The following is a 19,978-nucleotide window of genomic DNA, read 5'->3' as shown; positions in this document are numbered from 1 at the left end:
TCCTGGGTTCAAGCAATTTTCCTGCCTCAGCTTCCCAAGTAGCTGGGATTACAGGCGCCTGCCACCATGCCTGGCTAATTTTTGTATTTTTAGTAGAGACGAGGTTTCACCATGTTGGCCAGGCTGGTCTCAAACTCCTGACCTTGTGATCTGCCTGCCTTGGCCTCCCAAAGCACTGGGATTACAGGCATGAGCCACCACACCTGGCCTGTAAGTGTTCTTATAAAATGTTGCAAATATAATGATCTTGCATGTGCTAAGGAAGTGGCTTTAAAACTTAAATACATTATAAATGTGTTACATCTTTATGCAAAATGAACAACTGCCCCAATTTATATTTCAGATATATATGAATTTTCTTATAACGGTTTGTTAAACATAAGACATACCTGTATTAAGTGACTAAAAGCACAGAGAACCATGTAAATGCTGTAGAAAATTATTAACAATTTCCATCCTTACTCTCCTTAGGGCTCATGCACAAAGCCAAGATAATATCAGAATAAGGCATTTGTATAGAAAACTATGACAGAACTTTGGCCTTGTTATTGTGCTGTTTAATTCTTTCTTCGAAAGGGTGTATATAAACTGAGTGCAACAAGCCAATCTAAATGGTAAAACTCCCAAGGAAGAAAATTTCTCTAAGTAAATTTATTTGTGAATTTAAATGTGAGTTTCACAGGACTGGTTACCAAAAATTGTGCCTTAATGTAGATTATAAACACATCACTACTTAAGAAAACATACGGGTTTAAAAAAAAAAAAAAGATATATAAGCTATAAATTAACTCCTTCCTTCCTCTCTCCTTTCCTTTCTTCCTTAATTTCTTTAATTTCATTTCCAAAGTCACAGAAAACATATCTTACAAGATTATAAAATAATGAATTTGATATTATCTGCATCAACACCACCCAGTTCTAGCCCAGCTCTAGCTCACAACGGTTTACTTATACACACGTGTACTTTATTTTATGACATTAGCGCTCTAAATAAATTGGGAGCTTAAAATCATAAAACTGACTATAAGAAACAAAAGAAAGCCTGGAAAGATTTCTTCTTAGCCTGTCTCAAAAAAGGTCTTTCCCTTTTTAAACAATTTACATGATGTTTTATGGTCCTTTTAGAAGAGAATTATAGTAAATGGCACTCCAAGTGGGTTGTGTGAACCCACAAACCACTCTTCATAAAAACTGCTATAATTTTCTAGGACAGAGACAATAAAATATCATGCATAAGGCAATGCAAAATCACGGTGTGACCACAGTAACAAACACATTATTTTCTTGAAAATTAAGCATGATAAAGCTGACAAAAAGATGACAAAGAGAAAAATCCTGACAGTTTACTCAATATACTTAACACACAAGCATTTACAGAATTTTCCTCCATTCCCTAAGTGACTTGAAATACAGGTGCTAATCTAGGACTCAAGTTTTTATACGTAGTTCATCTATTTTTAATAAGAGATTAAGAAAATTATTAACTGCATCTGTAGCTCAAGGAACACTTTAAATAACCTAATCAATCTATCTAAAGCTGCTAACATTTTTGTTTCTAGTCAAATGTTAAGCTTTATGGAAAGTCCTAATGAAATTTTCAGGAGATGCATTTCCCATTTCAGACCACTAGGGACCAATAGGTGCCATACACTCCTGAGTCAGTAACTGAATAGTTAATAGAATTAACATGCTGCAAAAATAAGCATGTATTACCTTCTCCCTAATAGAACCAAATCATTAGCTGTAAAATAGCTGCGAAGAACTGAACGCTATATAGGCAAAAAAGAGAATGCTCAAATGAGATTTTAAAAGGATGAGTAGTTCAAATGGTGTAATTGTTGAATCATCATCTACTCTAGAAAACTTTCTACTTTCCCTTTCCCCATGGTAGAATTATTGAACAAGAAAAGTGAAATACTAAAACCATGCTTTTCTAACTTAAAGGTGGACGAAACTGCAATACCACACTGATACAGAAAAATAAAGCCTGCCTAATACAATTCCCTGTAGCTGATCACAGCAGCTTATTGCTAAGTCAGGCATGATACTGAAATTAGGATTGGTGAGCCAAGCCAAAATATCTATAAAAGAATATCATTTATCTTATGATGCAGTAATAATAGTAAAACGAAACAGCATTTTCTACTTAAACCTGTTCATAATTACAAATTCCAGTTACAATGAACGATTCAAAATACTTGCAACATTCCTTCACAGTAAAACATTGGAAGAGAATTGAAGTGAAATAAACATGAATCGCAGAAACAAGTTAACTAGTACAAACCTTAACAGATACATTTTATTGCTTTTCAGATTCTTACAGTAAAATGGTTGCTCGTAACAAATTATGCTGAAATTAAACAGTATTTTTGCATATAGCTCAAATAACCCAACTCTTTCCCAATAGGGTGCTGTTAAGGAGCATCTCAAATTCCAGGAGAATATGGCAGTCATTTGATTAAATCTGTTAAGACGTCGTACATAGATATTTGGTCTCCTTCCTTCCACACACACAAAATATAATAAGTGCAATTCTAAAACAGTGAGCTAGAGAACAAAAGTTGAAGACATGAAATGTGTACTCATCAAATACTTTCACATAAAAATGCACTTTAAATATTTTTGCTTCTATACAGACTTTAAGAAATAAGATACCTAAAAAGCTATACTATTAGATGTGAAGAACAAATAGCCAGTTTTAAGTAATGTGCTATTAAAAATGAATTCATTATTCTTGAAGTTGAAGTTTTGTATTATAAAATACATCGGTGCATTTGTTCAGACAGTCTAGCTGGCCTTTGTTTGTGTTTACTGAAAATGCCTTCCATATACTTAAGGCCCCAAACCAAAGCTTCCCAAATGGAATCTGCAGAGAAAAAAAAAAAAAACACTGATTCCAAAAAGAAGACTGTGCAAACAATACATAGTTCCAAGATAAATAAATCTACTCAAAGCAACAAAACTTCCTCCAGGTTAATCAAAGACTCCTGCCTAGTGAAATATATCTTTCAGAAAACATAAGATGTCCACATGTTGAAGATTTACAATCAAAATGATCTTTAGTATCTAAAAAAAATTCATCATCCCAAAAACAACATTGTAGAATTTATCTAGTCTTCCAAAAAGACTTGAACAATCTTTGAAGATGCAAAACATTTTCACCACATCCTATAAAATCCCACCTGACTTCATTTACCAAAGACTACTCGCCCACCTAACCCACCCCTCCACCCCACTCTACAGCTCTCACTAGACTCTGTTATTTGTCCAGTAAAATGCAAAAGTCTGGCAAAATCTTCATAGCAAAAAGAAAAAGTTACTGAATCTCTTTTGACTCCAAGGCCTGGTTTCCTTTAGGTCCCCTCACTGACATTTCTTTGGCCCCACAGCATGGGGTACAGGCCGATGTGCATGGCTGGCTATACAGACGTATTATGAAGCCTTTACAATTGACCACACAAACACAATACCACAATGTAGGTCAACTTGTGCACTCAAATGCCAAAGTGAAGCTTATATGGAAGTAAACTACAGACATAAATCTGCGAGGGTAGAATTCCACCCAATGATCCTAAAATTATTTCAAGGAATCAATCTCCAAGTATGCATCATGAAATCAGAAGAGCCCAGTTAAGCTTTTGAGGGGGGAGGATAAAGAAGAAAGAAAGAAAATGAAAGACTTAAGAAGCAGCAAAGCTTTCACCAATCATTATATCATTGAGAGGGCTCAAACTACAGATGAAGTTAGAATACAGAAGATTGTAGAAAGGGTATTTAAAATTATTAACTGATCAAAAATTTGTAGTTGTCATTAAAAAAAAAATACAACTTAGCAATTCAGTTCAGAAAGAAGAATATCCCCAGGAACATACACATCTGTTTAATATTACAAGCCAACTGTCAACATCCTAAGTGAAGTTTTAATTTAATATTTTTTCTTTCTTGATGTTTTACCTTTAATCAATGCCTCATGAGAGTATCAACTTTCTATAAGAAACTGTTAAATATAAAGAAATGTTATTGTAGCATGTTTATAAAATCATAGTTCGAGAACTTTTTATTTTTCCAAAGCCTGACCACAACTTAATTATCTGCAGGACATTCCAGGCTCACAATTGCAAGCTCCAGTTCCCAAGCAATTTTAAACAATATCTACTGTACAGGACACAGGGTACACAAAAGACCGCAACATGGTTATATTTCCAAAAGTCAGCATTAGGCCCTTTAGACATGGTTTTTATTTTCATTAAACAATATTTGTTTCCTCACTAATCATTAAATGGTTTTCATCACTATTGCCTGCTTTCCTTTCACATGTCAGTTGTTAGCATCAGTGTTTGTGTTCATAATAAATATAAAAGTGACCCACCCCATCATTTAAAAATGAACACACATGATGTCTGGTTCAATGAGTGTTAGAGACTCAGCAACATACTCACACCCTGAATACTGTTCTATTTTAATCTAGACACTTAAAAAAGTATAATGGAGTAATAGACTATAGAGCCCTCTCCTTTAAATCAGATTTAAGCTTCGTGCCTGCTTATGTTATTGTGGGCACACAGATCTAATCAGTGGTTCAAGACATTTACTTGGGAAAATGAAAGAAGAAGACAGTAAGTTCATATCCCTGACCATAATGGGAAGGAGTTGAGAATACTGCCAATTCCTACAGATGCATGAGAAAAGTAGCCTGATTAAAAGTAACACATTAGAAACTGACTGAAATGTAGAGGAGCAACTCACAGAGCATTCCAGAACTTTAGGAATAATTCTGAGAAAGTAAATTTTAAAAATAAACAAAAGCTGTATGCTATAAAGTATTAGGAACAATAAAAAATATGTGAAGTGTGGAAGAAACAAAGAAAAGTATATCAAAGTCAGAGGAAAAATTAATCGTCAGTAAAAAAAAATAATCCAGTAAATAATCTGGAAAACCTTCAAGAAGTTCAGATACTCGCACTGTTGCATTGGAACTAGTAGAGTTTCCATAAAATCAAATTATTTAAGTCCAAATAAACTAATTTTGGATTTCAGATTAACTGGCCGGTAGCTATGGTGAGTGCAGAGACACAGAAATGTACAAACACATGTGTTTACTGGCACGTGTGTTTATCAAACACTCTACAGCACTTCTTATGTGCTAAGTACTTTCAAGGTGCTTTACTCACATTAATCCTCCAAGATTAGGTACTACTTTATTCCCATTACATAGATGAGGAAATAAGGCTAAATATTTTACCCACAGATCAGCCACAGGAGGTGGCAGAGCCCAGAGTCCATGCTCTTAACCATCAGGGTACAAATCATTCTGGGTGACATTACCTCTAATCCAAGTAAAAACAAGCCTATTACTTGGAGGGATCCACAGGCCTAAGTTCTCCATAGCTGCCTCCTCGGACTTCTTACCCTCTGCTGGCTTCTCAAATGTAGTCTTTTCCCAGGGACTACTCTGAGGCCCTCTTTTCTTCTGACTTGAAATTTCCCTTGGGCCATTCCACTCTGTCCTCAACGCTTCAATCTCCATTTACATTCTGATGTCTTCTCCATTCTAAATTCCTGGCTTAGAAATCTTTCCTCCAGTACATTTCTATATTTACAACTGCCTGGGAAACGTGTCCCTTGGGTGTTCAGCAGGCACCTCAAAAACTACAAAACGGAACTCATCTTAACTACCTACCTAGTTATCCACAATGAAAACCTCAAAGTCATCTATAACCATTGATTTTCATCTCCTACATTGAACAAGTCCCAGCTCTTGTCAAATATATCTTGAGTCTACTCCCTGGCTCTATAGTAACGAGCTGAGTTCAGGTCCTTGCCGTATCTTGACTATACTTGATTACTGCAACAGCTCAACTGGTCCTCCTCCTTGCTGCCAGTCCTTCTCACCTCTGCCGAATCCCCCAACTGCCAGCAGAATGATCTTTCTCAAATACATACCTAATCACGTTAGTCTCCTACTGAAAACTTTTTATAGTTCACCATGGCCTTCAAGATAATGCCATTCCTTTCCCATTCTAGGGGAATCCCTTTTTACCCTTCAAGGCTTAACTCAAAACTCACCTCTCCTATTATGCCCTCTCCCTTTAACCCCTCCCAGTGAGCTCTTCACTTCCACCTGTGCCCATATACACTTTGATAGCAGCACTTATTAGAACATGCTTTAGTTATATGCCTCTAAGTCTATTTTTTCCCTAGATTATGCGTTTCTCAAAGTCAGACATTGTCTCACTCATGTTTGTACACCCAATACCTAACCTAGTTGTATACCTGGCATATAGTTGGTGCTTAATAGTAAGTGACTATAAGTGAATGAATAATTCATTCTCAGAGATACCCTTAGTTCAAAGTGATACTTATAATGTCTAAAGCAGAGTGAATGGGCACAATTTTTAATGCAATGTACATCTCTTGTTGGCCACCCACATGCATTGCTACCCTCCTTCTGGGAACAGTTCCCCAAATTTCCTTTGGAAACAATTCTTCCCTGATTCTCAGCCAAAAATGTATTGAGTGGAAGTAACATACTGTGTCAGATGCAGAGCTGGGTCCTAACTGGACCAAGCTAAGCAGTATATCCTTTTCCTGGCAATAGGAGTGGATTGAGGATAAGAATATCACTCAATTTGAGCCCGTAAGAGAAAGTGAATCCCAGTCAAGGAAACAGCCTCTCTCTTCCTCCAGAGGGGGCATTATGAGAAAGTGAGGCCTGCCAAGTGCTGCAGCTCAGTGGCTGCCACAAAGCAAGGGTGTTAGAGGCGCCTTAAAGGAGAGGCCAACACCGTGTGTGCAAGAAAGAACAGAGGGAGTAAGAAAAACCAGACCTGTGGTGACACTGTTTGGTTCACCGAATCCAGCCATGCCAGAGGTTAAGTCATACCACTAGACTTTTCAGTGATATAAATCAATAAATTCCTTTGATCACTTAAGCTAATTTGCATTGGGTTCTCTGTAACTTATAACCATAAGACTTCTGATAAAGCAAGTTAGTGTTTATGGGAAGAAAATCAAGCTACACATTTGAAGAAATGTACAGAAAAAGGAGACAAACAGGGAGAGGGTGAGAGGGGACCGCAAATTAAATGTGATAGGCTATGAAGGAAGGAAGGAAGGAAGGAAGGAAGGAAGGAAGGAAGGAAGGAAGGAAGGAAGGAGAAAGAAGAGAAGAGAAAAGAAAAGAAAAGAAAAGAAAAAGAAAAGAAAAGCTAACAAGGCACTCTACAACACAAACAGGAGAATGAGATTCCAGATGTGGAAAGAAAGCTTTCCATTCCAGACAGCATCAGTCAGGCCCATATAGGGGTATCCTGTGGTACATTTATGAAAAGAAGAAAGTTTTATAAAGAGCTAGAAAAAAAATTAAAAAAACCAATGTTTCTGTTTGAAATGGCCTTTATGAGAAAAAAAGAAAACACTTTGGGATAATTTAATCTGGAGAAAGCAAATCCTAGAGGCAATTTAACTTATTGAAGGGTTATTTATAAGGAGGTGACTAAACAGCTGTTCTCCAATTTCACAGGGAAAAGAATGACAGGAAATTGATTTAAATTTCAGTATGAAGCTCAAGGCAGGCAAAGGAGAAGTGCTTGAGGGAGAATGGTTAATGATGAAAAAAACTAAATGGAAAACTGGATCTTTATGGCTTTTAAAAGATGGAAAATTACCTATGTTGATTCTTTTAGTGTGGGGGTAAAACTACTAAACAAATATTTGAGATGTGCCTTCTGTTCATTTATTCAAATGCCATGTATGAATCCCTACTATGGGCCAGATGCTCTGCAAGGCACTGGGAATACAAACACCAAGAAAATATGGTGTCTGTTCCGTCTAAAGGCTATGTTACTGGGTACAAGAGTCACTGTGCTAAATACAAAGAAGCAGGAAAATAGAGTCCTGCTCTCTCCTTTTCCATCCCCCACGCCAAAAATAAGCCCCAAAATCAACAATATCATTTGAGAGATAACACAGTAGCAGCTAAAAGGTTAAGTGACAATGTTATTATTAAATAAAAACACAAAATAATAAGGCAAGGGATGTCACAGGCCATACATATTTCCATAGTAAGGAATACAGGCAGCGAATGCTTTCAATTCAGGAGGAGACAAGTATAGGCTAGAATGTGCCTTTCAAGACCAATGGAATTTGAGAAAGTGAAGGAGAGCAAGCAGTCCAGGCAAGAGAAACAGCAGGAACCAAAGAAGGAGGCAAGAAGCTGAGGGGACTGCTAATAGAGCAGTGTGGTGAAAACTGGTGGGATGATGGAGGAAGTGTGGGGTTTAACACTGGAAAGGTGGCTAGGCTAGCTTTATAAAGACCAAATATCTTAGAATCTTTGCATGGAGAATGAGTGGTACTACGAGTGCTTCTGAGTCAAAGTAATGATGAAAGCAACATTTTCCACACAGTGGCTTAGCGTGGAAAGGGACTGAGGGCTCACCGTTACTGTGTCAGCTCAGGCACAAGATGGTAGGAGTCTGAACTCCTATGGAAGCAGCAGAATGCATGAGATGGAGAGAAAGTGCAAGTGCTTATTCACTTAATTCATTTCCAAATACTATGTACTGAACTGTGCTCTGTGCTGTGAGGGGAATGGTACACAGTGTCTATCTTCTTGGGCTTGTTAATTAACTGGATAGAGGAGGACAGGAAAAGGGAGAATGATAGATGTAACTGCAAAAATGTCAGTCAGGGTGTAGGAGCTCTCTGGTGAGTTGGAATTCCTAAATTTTTATTCACACAAGCTGGAACAACAACAAAATGTCAAAACGTAAACAGGAAAACCAACCCTCCCAATATACCACTTCATGTGTACCATGGAAGATGCTGATTTTATTGCAGTTGAGTCAATGGAAAAGTATAGAAGCCAATATGCTTGCACTGGTTGAACTGTGCCAAGTAATGAATATTTTAAAAGACTTCTGAAGCCAGGCATGGTGGTGTATATGCATAATCTCAGCCACTCAGGAGGCTGAGGCAGGAGGATGCTTGAGCCCAAGAGTTTGAGGTCAGCCTGGGCAACACAGTGAGACTCTATCTCCAAAAAAAAAAAAAATTGAAAAAATAAAAAAAGACTTCAAAGATAGGTAGAAGTAAGGCATTTTTTTAGGACTGAAATGTTTCCAGATTTCATCTTTTGACATAAGTGAGATATATTCACAGATTTTCCATCATTTACCCACAGATAGGTATTTAGAAGCTTTCAGGAAATTCATCACCTTTCCTTGATAGTTCTTCTTTTTTCTTCCTTCTCTTAATCTAATTTTGATTTAACTTCCTCTTGTCATTGCTTGCTTACAAATCACTGCCTCTGTGTCTGGAGCCAATTAGGGCTGTAAAGTACCCCACAACGCCTTCATCTGAGGACCAATTTATATATATTTTCTTATTTCAAGGGGTAGAGTTAGCCTGTAACTCCAAAAGTTTCCAATCAACCATCACATTCTATTCTTTGGAAAAATATGCTTCTCTCCACAGTTAAGAAGAAGACATCAAACTACATATATTTTGCAAGAATATTTCCTTTCTACCTGTATAAAGATGAATTGTGCTTTGGGAATTCACTTGCAAAAAAAGGGTTGAGTGTAGGTAATAAATGCTTAATAGCAATAACATTTTAAAAATCTTCCTACCAGTTAAAATTAAATGTAATTTCCTTATTACTTTAATGGAAACCTTTGGAGTTGAAGTATTTAACTAGTCTCTTTTACATCGTGTTCATTATATAATTCTCTTTTAATATTAGGTATGCATACTGTCCATTGACAGAATAAAAACACACATTTCCACTGAAACAAAAACTGGAGAAGGACAAGGCAGCTTGATTCAGAATCTGATAATGGGTTACAGATTTCATTTCAGTTCAGATTTACAGTCAACATGCCACACAGTCATTTACCAGGTCATATTTGGAGGGAAAGTGTGAACTGCCACATCACTGAGAGAAAAATCTGTGTAAGCCTAAAATACCTGACTTTTCCCACTGTAATGCTGAGCCTAAGGAAGAGAGGTAGAGAAAAAAAACTATATACATATATAATTATATATATATACATACACACACACACACACACACACACACACACACACACATTTAAAACTACCTTAAATTAAAAGGCAGTGATGATTTGGTCCAAGTTCTGGGCATAGGGAAGACTTCTCTTTGCCACTGTCTTTCAGGGTCACCCTGAGTGAGGCTGCAATGCTGCCTTGTCCATTGCTGACTGGTTCTAGCCTACTAGCTAAATCATCCTAACCCCCAGGATGCTAGACTTACACAGGGGAAAATTCTAGAGCTGGTGGGCAGACACCTAACCTGAGTCATGGGCTGTGGATGCAAAGCTTCTACCCAGTTCCCAAGCCAACTCCTCTTTTCCAGCCTTCCCATCTCCTGCTGGAGCCTCCCATTAGTGACCCCTATCAGAAGCCAGGGGGCAAGGAAACCCCACTATGCAGCCCATAAACATCAGCCACTTGATATGACCCCCAATACTGGAGGTGGGGCCTGCTGGGAGGTGTTGGATCATGGGGGTTGATCCCTCATGAATGGCTTAGCGCTGTCCCCTTGGTGATAAGTGAATTCTTGCTCAGTTCACACAAGATCTGATTGTTTAAAAAGAGTCTGGGACCTCCCCCTTCTCTCTTCTTGCTCTCTCTCACCATGTGACACTCCTGCTCCCCCTTCAACTCCTGCCATGACTATGAGCTTCCTGAGGTTTCACAGAAGCAGATGCCGATGCCATGCTTGTCGTACAGTCTGCAGCATCATGAGCCAAAATTAACCTCTTTTCGTTATAAATTACCCAGCTCCAGGTATTCCTTTATGGCAATGCAAAAAATGAACTAATGCAGGTTGTGTGGCTAAACCACACCTTTCAGAGTGAGGCCCCCAGGTACTAGGAGGACTGCCTGCTGCTGGCTCACAGCCAAGTGAGTCTCAAGCAGCAGGAAGGTGCCTCACCCAACGCTAGCGCCCTTCCCTGGGAGAAGCCCACAGACAATGGCTAGCCAATGCAGTGGTTAAAAAGCCCTGGCCCTTTGCCTCAACTGGGCAATTCTAAAAAGCCATTTCAGCTCCAGAGATCTCCATGGAACTGACTGTTTAATGAACAAATAAAATTAAAAACTGGTATCCCAACAACAGAAAAGGGAATTACAATTTTTCAAATGTCTATAATCCATAAATTGGGTCTCCTTCCCTGTCAATGATTTTACTAACTAAAACTACAAATCTTTTTCCCTTTTCCCCAAAAGTAAGCCTCAACACTTATCTTTAAGAAATGCATGGTCGGCCAGGCATGGTGGTCACGCCTGTAATCCCAGCACTTTGGGAGGCCGAGGCGGGAGGATCAAGAGGTCAGGAGATCGAGACCATCCTGGCTAACATGGTGAAACCTCATCTCTACTAAAAATACACAAATTAGCCTGGCGTGGTGGTGGGTGCCTGTTGTCCCAGCTGCTCGGGAGGCTGAGGCAGAAGAATGGCGTGAACCCGGGAGGCGGAGCTTGCAGTGAGCCGAGAACTGGTCACTGCATTCCAGCCTGGGTGAGACCCCGTGTCAAAAAAAAAAAAAAAAAATGCATGGTCACATGGTAATTGTTGATTAAAAGAAAAAGTTTGGTTTGGAAGCAGCCGTATTTCCCCAAAAGCTAGTCAAGCACTTTCAAATATATAATGTATGCACCAAAATATGCTCCTAAAGACAGCAGATGATGTGATAACACACTAAGGAGCAAGTCCCCAGAGGCTTGGTCTGTGGAACGCCAAGTAGAGCACAGTTCCCAGCCTGGGACAATCTTGCCACAGGACACCTGTGCATGCCCAAGAGCTGGGAGGCAGCAGGCAACCCGAGAAGCACAGCACACACGTGCCATGACTACTCATCTCACAGCACCAGGGACGTCATCCTGGGAGATAGCTTAACCTTCTGAACCTCAGTTTCTTCATGAATAAAGGAGCCTAACTTGAAAGGATAGTCAAATAAATTATAAAGCTTTTAACAAAGGGCCAGGTAGAGTAGGTGCTCAACAAGTGGTAGCCATTATTATCATTTATTATGCTTTAGAATAACAACCAGAAAGTTAAGACATCAATGCAACATTTGTGGATCATTTTCTCATATAGGTTAAGAAACTCTAGACTGGAAATCCAGCTGAGATACAGGAAAATTACTCCCTTTACAAAAGATTTTACCACAGACTTCCTTAAAATAGCCCCCACCCCTCCACTGCACATTTAATATAGAATTAGATATTGCTTACTCATAATATTTTTCTAATCAAAAGCTATTAATTCTCCATTTCCTACCACAGCAAATAAAAACTCATCTGCCAGGAGTTTTACTTGTTCTGTTTTGCTTTTCATTTCAAAAGTATCTGTGTTCATTAAAGAAATTCTGGATGATAGAAGCAGAAAAATAAATCACCCAAGTCCCATCACTCAGAAAAAGCCATGGTTAACATTTTGGTGTATTCCCTTCCAGTCATTTCCATGCCTAGAGTTTTTTGGGTTTGCATACATAGTTTTAATTGTAACTGGTTTGGGTAGTTATTTTTTTAAGCTAACATAATAATATAAGTATATATTAATTACATATAATAATATATAATTCTCATGTCATGACATACTCTTCAGTATGTCACATTTACCTAACAATTTCTCTCTACTTGGGAATAATGCTAGTGTCTCTACGTAAGGCACTTGTGACAGCTGCCATCACTATCGTCATCAAAATCATTATTATTGTATTATTAAGGCTGCTGCTGTTCTGTGAACATTTCCAAGGCTTCGTGAAAAAAAGAAAAGACAAGAAAAGAAAAGAAAAGAAAAGAAAAGAAAACAACCCCTGCTGCTGCAAACTTCGCTTTTTCTTTTTTTTTTTTTTTCCTAGCTGGAGTGCAATAGCACAATCTTGGATCACTGCAACCTCTGCTTCCCGGGTTCAAGCAATCCTCCCACCTCGGCTTCCCAGGTAGCTGAGATTACAGGTGTGTGCCACCGCAGCAGGCTAATATTTGTATTTTTTTATAGCGATGAGATTTTGCCATGTTGCCCAGGCTGGTCTCGAATTCCTAAGCTCAAGCGATCCACCTACCTCAGCTTCCCAAAGTACTGGGATTACAGGCATGAGCCACCATACCCAGCCAAACTTTTAATCTCAGAAAGACCTCCCACTTCTACAAAGTATGTCAACATTTATCTTCATTTTCTTCAGTTTGGTTGTTATAGTTAAATCTTTAGTTCATCTAGAAATTTATTTTAATATATGTATGAAACAAGGAACTAAAAATTTATTTTTTTTCCCAAAGTGCTAACCAATTATCCGCAATCACTGAATAAATCTTCCTTTTCTTACTGATTTACAACACATCCTTTAGCATGGATAAAATTTACACACACACACACACCCTGGACTAATGGGTTTCACTAAAAAATTCACATATGCATATATTATTTTTTGGTGCTAAAATGTCTTAGTATATGTGCTGCCAAAGCGAGCACTAAAGTAATAATTGATGTGTTGACAACACTTTTCTTCACTTCCAGGTATACATGTTTCTATTTGTCCAAATCTTCTGTATCTGTCTACAAAATTTTGCAGTTTGTTTCAACTAGGGCATTTACATTTCTTTTTAAGGTTATTACTAGAAACTCCTTTTGTTGCTACTATAAATGTTTCATTATATTCTAAATGGTCATTAATTAGATATAGGATCACCATTGACCTTTGCCCACTAATGTTATACAATGGCTCTCAAGGCCTCTGTAATCAGGCCATAGCACCTCCCCGTTTTCACACTGCTGAGTAAGAAGCCCCCACTGGCCTTGTTACGCTGGTTTCCTTACTGTCATTGAGCACACCAGGCTCATGTTCACCATCCATCCACTTGACTTGCTCTTCAAAGATCTGTTCCCAGGTCAGTCAAAGCTTTCCTAAGTAGTCTGCCTCTAATTACATGCCTTTTTCTATACTCAACCAGAACTGATAATAAGTTCTAAAACATTTAATACTTTCAAATAATGTAGCAATAATTTTCCTTTTATCAATATTAGGACATTCAATTTTTTACATTTGAGAAAAGATTAAATGAAAAACAAACTATAATTTTTGTCTTTTTTAAGAGGCTATGATCAATTTCAAACAAATTTGGTAAAAAATATAGTTTGCTTAAAATACTAATAAACTAGAAGCAGTCTAAATAGCTTTCAACAGGGGTTCAGATAAATCAATTCTTTGTTACTATTTTTAATAGCTATGCAGCCAAATAAACTGGTGGTAAAAGCAATATATACTGATATTTAAAAATTTCCAAAATATATTGTTTTCTACAATACTGTTATGTAACCCCTCTCTACTCCCCCAAGGAAGGAGGGGGGCATGTGGAGAGGGATTACATAACAGTATTGTAGAAAAATCCTGATTTTATTTAATAGAAAAAATGTCTGGAAAGTTAAACACCAGAATTTTAACTATGGTTATTTCCTGACAGTAGTACTAAATGTGAACTATTTTCTTCCTTATTCTATTTAATGAGCACCTACTTATCCTATTTAATGAGCACCTACTAATTTTATAATCAGATTTTAAAATAGTCAACTTCAAAAATGTGCCCTGCTGATAAAAGTCCATTATAAAATTATATAACCACTTTTGAATCAAATACATTTGTGAAAACACACCAAATGCTAACTTTGAAAAAAAAAAAAAAAAACAAAAAAAAACAAAAACCTCACTCTTTCAGAGAATCTGGGAAAATATCACAAGGTAATGGGCAGTTATCACTGCAAAAAGTATTTAAAAATATATCCTGGGACTTTCAGAAAAAGAGTTCTGAGTCATGCAACCATCTGTAAGGTCCTTACAGATTATCTAGTCAAAACCTCTCATTTAAAAAATCAGAAGAGTGACACCCAGAGAGGTTAGGTGAGTTCTCCAAGATCACACAGTAAGTTACTGGCAAAGCCAAAAGTATTTATAATTCAGAACATACACTTTTTAATTCCTGTCTCAATTCCTCTGATTAAGACATGCTGTAGCCTCTTACTTCTGCTAAGACTACAGAATTCACTGCTGGAGAAAATGTCCAAGAAAAGGCAAGTGTTCATTTCACCAGAGTTGTCTTATCATTTGACTATAAATTAGATAGAAATGTTACAATATTGTGAAATGGAAAGTGTCTCTCTCTTGGTTAAATACAGCTTACAAATTCCATAAGAACATTTTGACAAACAGACATATGTTAGATGGTGATAAGTGGAAGCTGGCAAACTTTAGTATTCATAGACTTTGAGGATCTGAAAGTCTGTAAGAAAGAAAAAAGTATTACCGAATGTAAAATTTCAACTGTGCTGCAAGCTTTCCATATCTGAGTTATTGGGTTCATTCAATATACCATACTTTCATTCCTTTGGTTTATTCACTTTCTTTTAGAGGAGTTTTGAAGGTGCCTCTTTTTAAGTCAATATTAAATGTAATACGTTTTAAACATAACATGGTTTTCATACCATAAGTTGTAATTAATATTTGTAGACTTCACTGACACTTTACCCACCAGAGGGAGCCCATATGGATTTCCATGTAGTAAGAGACCTCAAACATCAAGTTTATGTGAATTCAACAATCACATTATTCATAATACAATCAATATTATAAAATCACTCAATAATATATTTCTATCCCCTGAAAAAGAGAAAAATTAAATGAAATCGGGCACATAAAGTCCTTAACTGAGTTCCTGACCTACAGCAGAAGCTCAGAAATGACTGAGTTTCCAAAATTTGTATCCTTCTGCACATTACTTATAGTGCTTACAACAAATTAACTGGTATTCTGACTTACACACAGGTTAATATGAGCTTGGCTGATATCTGCCCTGACAGATGGTTCTAGACCCAATATGTAAATAAATCTGGTTCTTGGGCCTCCAAAATGAAGCCAGCCCCTGACGGGAAGAATTCACTAAAAATGTCACACTGAGAAGACATGTTTCTGAAGCCCTACCCTAGTAGGTGATACACATAATAACTGGTCAACTGCCAACTCAAAAGTGAGGAAAGAGGGAACTCTTTGACACACTCCAGATTCTTCATGGAATGCAGGAGAAAATGAATCAACTATCCCCGAGAATCATGCTTCTACAACATGTGATATAATCACTACCCCCAGGATGAGTTTCATTCAAGAATAAAGAAAGCAGAACTGAGAATAACAGGAGAGAACCTGGCATCCACACGGGCCCTCCTGAGTCTCTACCCCCTTGTACTTCTCGCCACCATAAGGCCCAGCCTAGTGACAGCCGTGTTGCTGAGGCAGGTCTCAATCTCCATGCAACTGGCTGGGCATAGGTACGTATGCACTGGGTATCTATTTTGTACTCAACTGTCTCCAAGGTCTAAATATAGCAAAGCTGAAGGACCCCATTGAGTTCCAGCTATGTTCTCCAATCCAGATTTATCAGTAAGCACTGCTGCTGGGGAGTTATCCACCACGTGCTGTCTTAATAAAACTTCAGTGTCCACTGGGCTCCTTGGATCTATTCTCTACTATTTAGAATTAAGAAGAAGGCATGAATAACCGGCACCCAACTCTAACCCTGAAAATGCTGTTATTGTAATCTTCTACCATTTAACTTTTCCAACCAGAAAACTGGAAATTACTCTACCTCCTCCTCTTTCTATTTCCACTAATTAGTTACTAAGTTTTACTAAGTTTGCTGAGTCTACCTACTAAATACTAACTACCTACTTCATCTATTTTCTCCCACCCAGGCCAAACAAAATAACAGGCAAACTTTTGACACATCTAATCGTAGTGAAACACAGGACATCCATCACTAGCTCTTCTAGTTAAAATTCCCACAAGAGAAGATGGGGAGTGGGGAATGGTTGGAAGAACAGGAGATAATACGCAAAGCAATGACAACACAAAATCAAAATTGCTTAAAAGAATGTATGTTTCCTCTACGTCAGGGGGACAGTGTCCCTGAACAACACAGCCCATGTACTCACTTAAGGTAATGTGACACCTACTCACATCAATACATAGCAGAATTGGAAGTTTCACTGTCATGCGGTCCAAACCTGTGACATATGCACAAAGTTCTTCTCAAACATCTCTGAAAAGCAGTCATCACTCTGTTTAATTACTTCCAGTGACAGGGAACTCAGCACCCTACAGGACTGTTACTGTCCCTGAGGCCCATTAACTCAAAAGTCTAAAACACATTTTCACCACTCAGGGAGAGGTGGAAGTGATCACAGGGCTATTCAAAGGGCTTGCCAACTCAACTGTGCCTCTTGTCTCAACCATTCCCAAATCCCCCCTTTCCCTGAGCAGGACTCAAAATTAGCACAGTGTTCATAAATCAGTGGTTTCAGAGTTAGAAGGGACCCTTACAACGCCAATACTGTGATATTCATACCACAGTTCTACAAAAGGAACCCCAGGAAGTGCTTAGGCCAAACTGGGAGGGAGAGTGTCCTGTTTCTCTTCCTCTCATTTCAACCTAGGAAGCTTCCACTTTAATGTTATATATAGAGGACCAAGGTAGTTTTTTAAAAGGAGGAGGAGAAAAAAAAGGACCATTTACAGGTAAATAAACTGAGGTCTTGACACTTGCTTAATGAAATCATATAGCTAACAGTTGCAGGGTTCAGACAACAACCTGGTCTCCTGGCTCCTTCTCTGGTACTTTCTCTACCATATAACATCTGACGGCCTAGAGGGCAAAATGCAAACTCCGCAGTGATATACAAAGCCCTTTAAGATCTCTCCCAGTCCAATTTTTATGAGAGTCCCACATACCAGTCTCACTCAAATGTTTATTGAACCAACTTATGTCAGACTCTTACACACCTCCACATCTTAGCACATACTATTCTCTTAGCCTGAGATGCCCTTCTGCACTGGAGCCAACTAATCCTCTTTCAAGATTTGTTTTGGGCATCATCACCTCTATAAAGCCTTTTCTGATCCTCAGGTAGAACTGACCACATTCTTCTTTGTGCCCTACATAACACTTGCAAGGTTTTATGGCACTTGTTTTATGTCTATGTCCGTCTACTCCACTACTCCTTTTACATCATATTACTCTAACATGAGGATGGTCAGAAAGTAGGTGCTTCATAGATGTTCATCAATAGGGAGAGTGTATTCATCTGGTCCAACCCCTTTCTGATGTTTAAGCATCCTCTGTAACTGTCATTAATGCATGCATGCATACATTCATTCGAAAATATCTGAGTGTCTATGCAGTGCCAAGTGTATGCTAAGCAGAGTAGGATTTACTGTGAAATTAATGAGGTTTTAGCTTCGGGGTCCCTCACTTCCATCTTCCAAAGCTCTGAATCTCTCTTGGTGATTTTTATTTCTTAAAGACGGCAGACATAACTATAAAAACTTTCGGCCCCACAAAACCTAGATCCCTCCTTGGTGTCACGGACACAAAAGGGAACAAGACAAACATCTCTCCCCTCATGGAGTTTTCTGTTTAACGGGAAAGACAGCCATTTTGTTCATTCATTCATTCAACAAACATTTACTAAGCAATGCTATGAGTCATGCATTGTGAGATGAAAACAACTGTCCCTGCCCTTAAGGAAAAGGTTCCTGTTCCCAGAGAGATGAAGGGACACCTGCTCTGATCAGGGAACAGAAAGTAGTTGAGATGACTGTAACACTGTGTTTGCGAAAGATGACCCTAAACTCGTCTCAAGAGGAACTGAGCCCTACTTATTGCGGAGACAAAGGGAAGAAAGAGTTCGGTTGAATATGGTTTTTAATCTCAACTAGGGATGGGAGGCAGACAAGAAAAGAGCACAGGCAAATACGGTGTGGTCAGTTCTGCAACAGGAAGCGAAGGACAGTGAGGTTTCCCCTGAGTGCAAGTCTGTAGTGACGGCGAACTCATGACCTCACAAAGCCGCCCGTGCACTTTCCAGATAGAGATTTCTGAGGGTCTCCATCCTCGTCCCCCAAACCCCACCGCCGCAGGAGAAATCTGTTCCCCAATATGCGTCCCCCTTCCTCAAAATAAGGCTGTTCCTTCCCCAAAAAGCTGTCCGGTCTCTGAGGCCAACTCTCCTGTCCCCCTTGGGGCCACCCCCTTCACACAATGCTTACGGGACGGGGTGTGGTTTGGGGCTCGGGGTCCCTGTCGCAGGACTGCCCCCTCCTCAACCCGCCGTTTCCATAGCAACCAGCTCACCACTTCGCGGGCCCGGCTGGAGAAGTCGCCCTTGGGCCGGGGGCTCCGGCGGAACAGCTCATCCCGGCTGCCATCGACCCCGCCGCCCACCGCCACTCCCAACGCCTTGTTCCGCGTCTTCACGGTCTTGACGCTGGCCCGGAATAGCAGCGTGATGTCCACGGCCATAGCGACCCGTACCCGCAGCCCCACACTGGGCCCGCCCACGTAAGCAGCCGGCGACCGCGGCGAGAACCCGGCAGCTGGAGGACTGGTCCTGTCCCGCACTCCTCCCCACCGGCAACTGCGACGCGAGAAGAAAGGTTCCGGCCTGAGCCCGGCTACCGCGGCGGGAGGAAAAAGGTTCCGAACTCAGCGGCGCACCTGGCGGAGGAGGAACCCCGCGACGAGCTCACGGGTACCTCTTTCTCCCAGCAAAGCTTGGAGGGTTTAGCAGCGCGGAGAGCTCAGCGAGCTCTCCTGTGCTTTTTTGGGGCGTGTGGGCTCCGGGAGCGTGAGGACCGGGAAGCTGGGAGGCTCCTTCCCTTCTGGTGGTTCCCTCACTGAGAGCGGGCGGTTTGGTTGCGGGGGACGTGGAGGCGAGCCACCCTTGACCTTTGACTGCAAGGACTCACCTTGAGCAGGACAGAGGCACTTGGACGGTGACCCTCGGGGTGCAATAAGTGCTGAGACAGAGCAGATGTGCAAGGCATAGAGCTAGAGGCCAGAGGTCTTTCTTCTCCAACCTTCAGTCACCTCTTTGTAAAGTGAAGCCGGCATCCTCCTCGGAGTT

At 39.6% G+C, this 19,978-nt stretch overlaps 1 protein-coding gene across 4 annotated transcripts in view; it reads right to left on the bottom strand.

The window, feature by feature from the left end:
• Window positions 1-19,754, bottom strand: part of STX18 (syntaxin 18) — a 123,519-nt gene extending 103,765 nt beyond the window's left edge. For 3 of the 4 annotated variants that reach the window (XM_025384596.1, XM_025384595.1, XM_025384593.1), the window contains exon 1: window positions 19,207-19,470. In XM_025384596.1, coding sequence (XP_025240381.1) covers window positions 19,207-19,374 — 168 coding nt within the window. In that variant the 5' untranslated portion in view covers window positions 19,375-19,470. Of the gene's footprint in view, window positions 1-19,206; window positions 19,471-19,569 lie in introns of those variants that run through there. The other variant, XM_025384597.1, reaches the window with a different exon arrangement.
• Window positions 19,755-19,978: the final 224 nt, after the last annotated feature.

Source organism: Theropithecus gelada, chromosome 5 (genome assembly GCF_003255815.1).
Source record: "Theropithecus gelada isolate Dixy chromosome 5, Tgel_1.0, whole genome shotgun sequence".
Taxonomy (NCBI): domain Eukaryota; kingdom Metazoa; phylum Chordata; class Mammalia; order Primates; family Cercopithecidae; genus Theropithecus; species Theropithecus gelada.
Note: the sequence above shows the minus strand (reverse complement) of the source record. Positions and strands in the feature narration are given on the sequence as shown.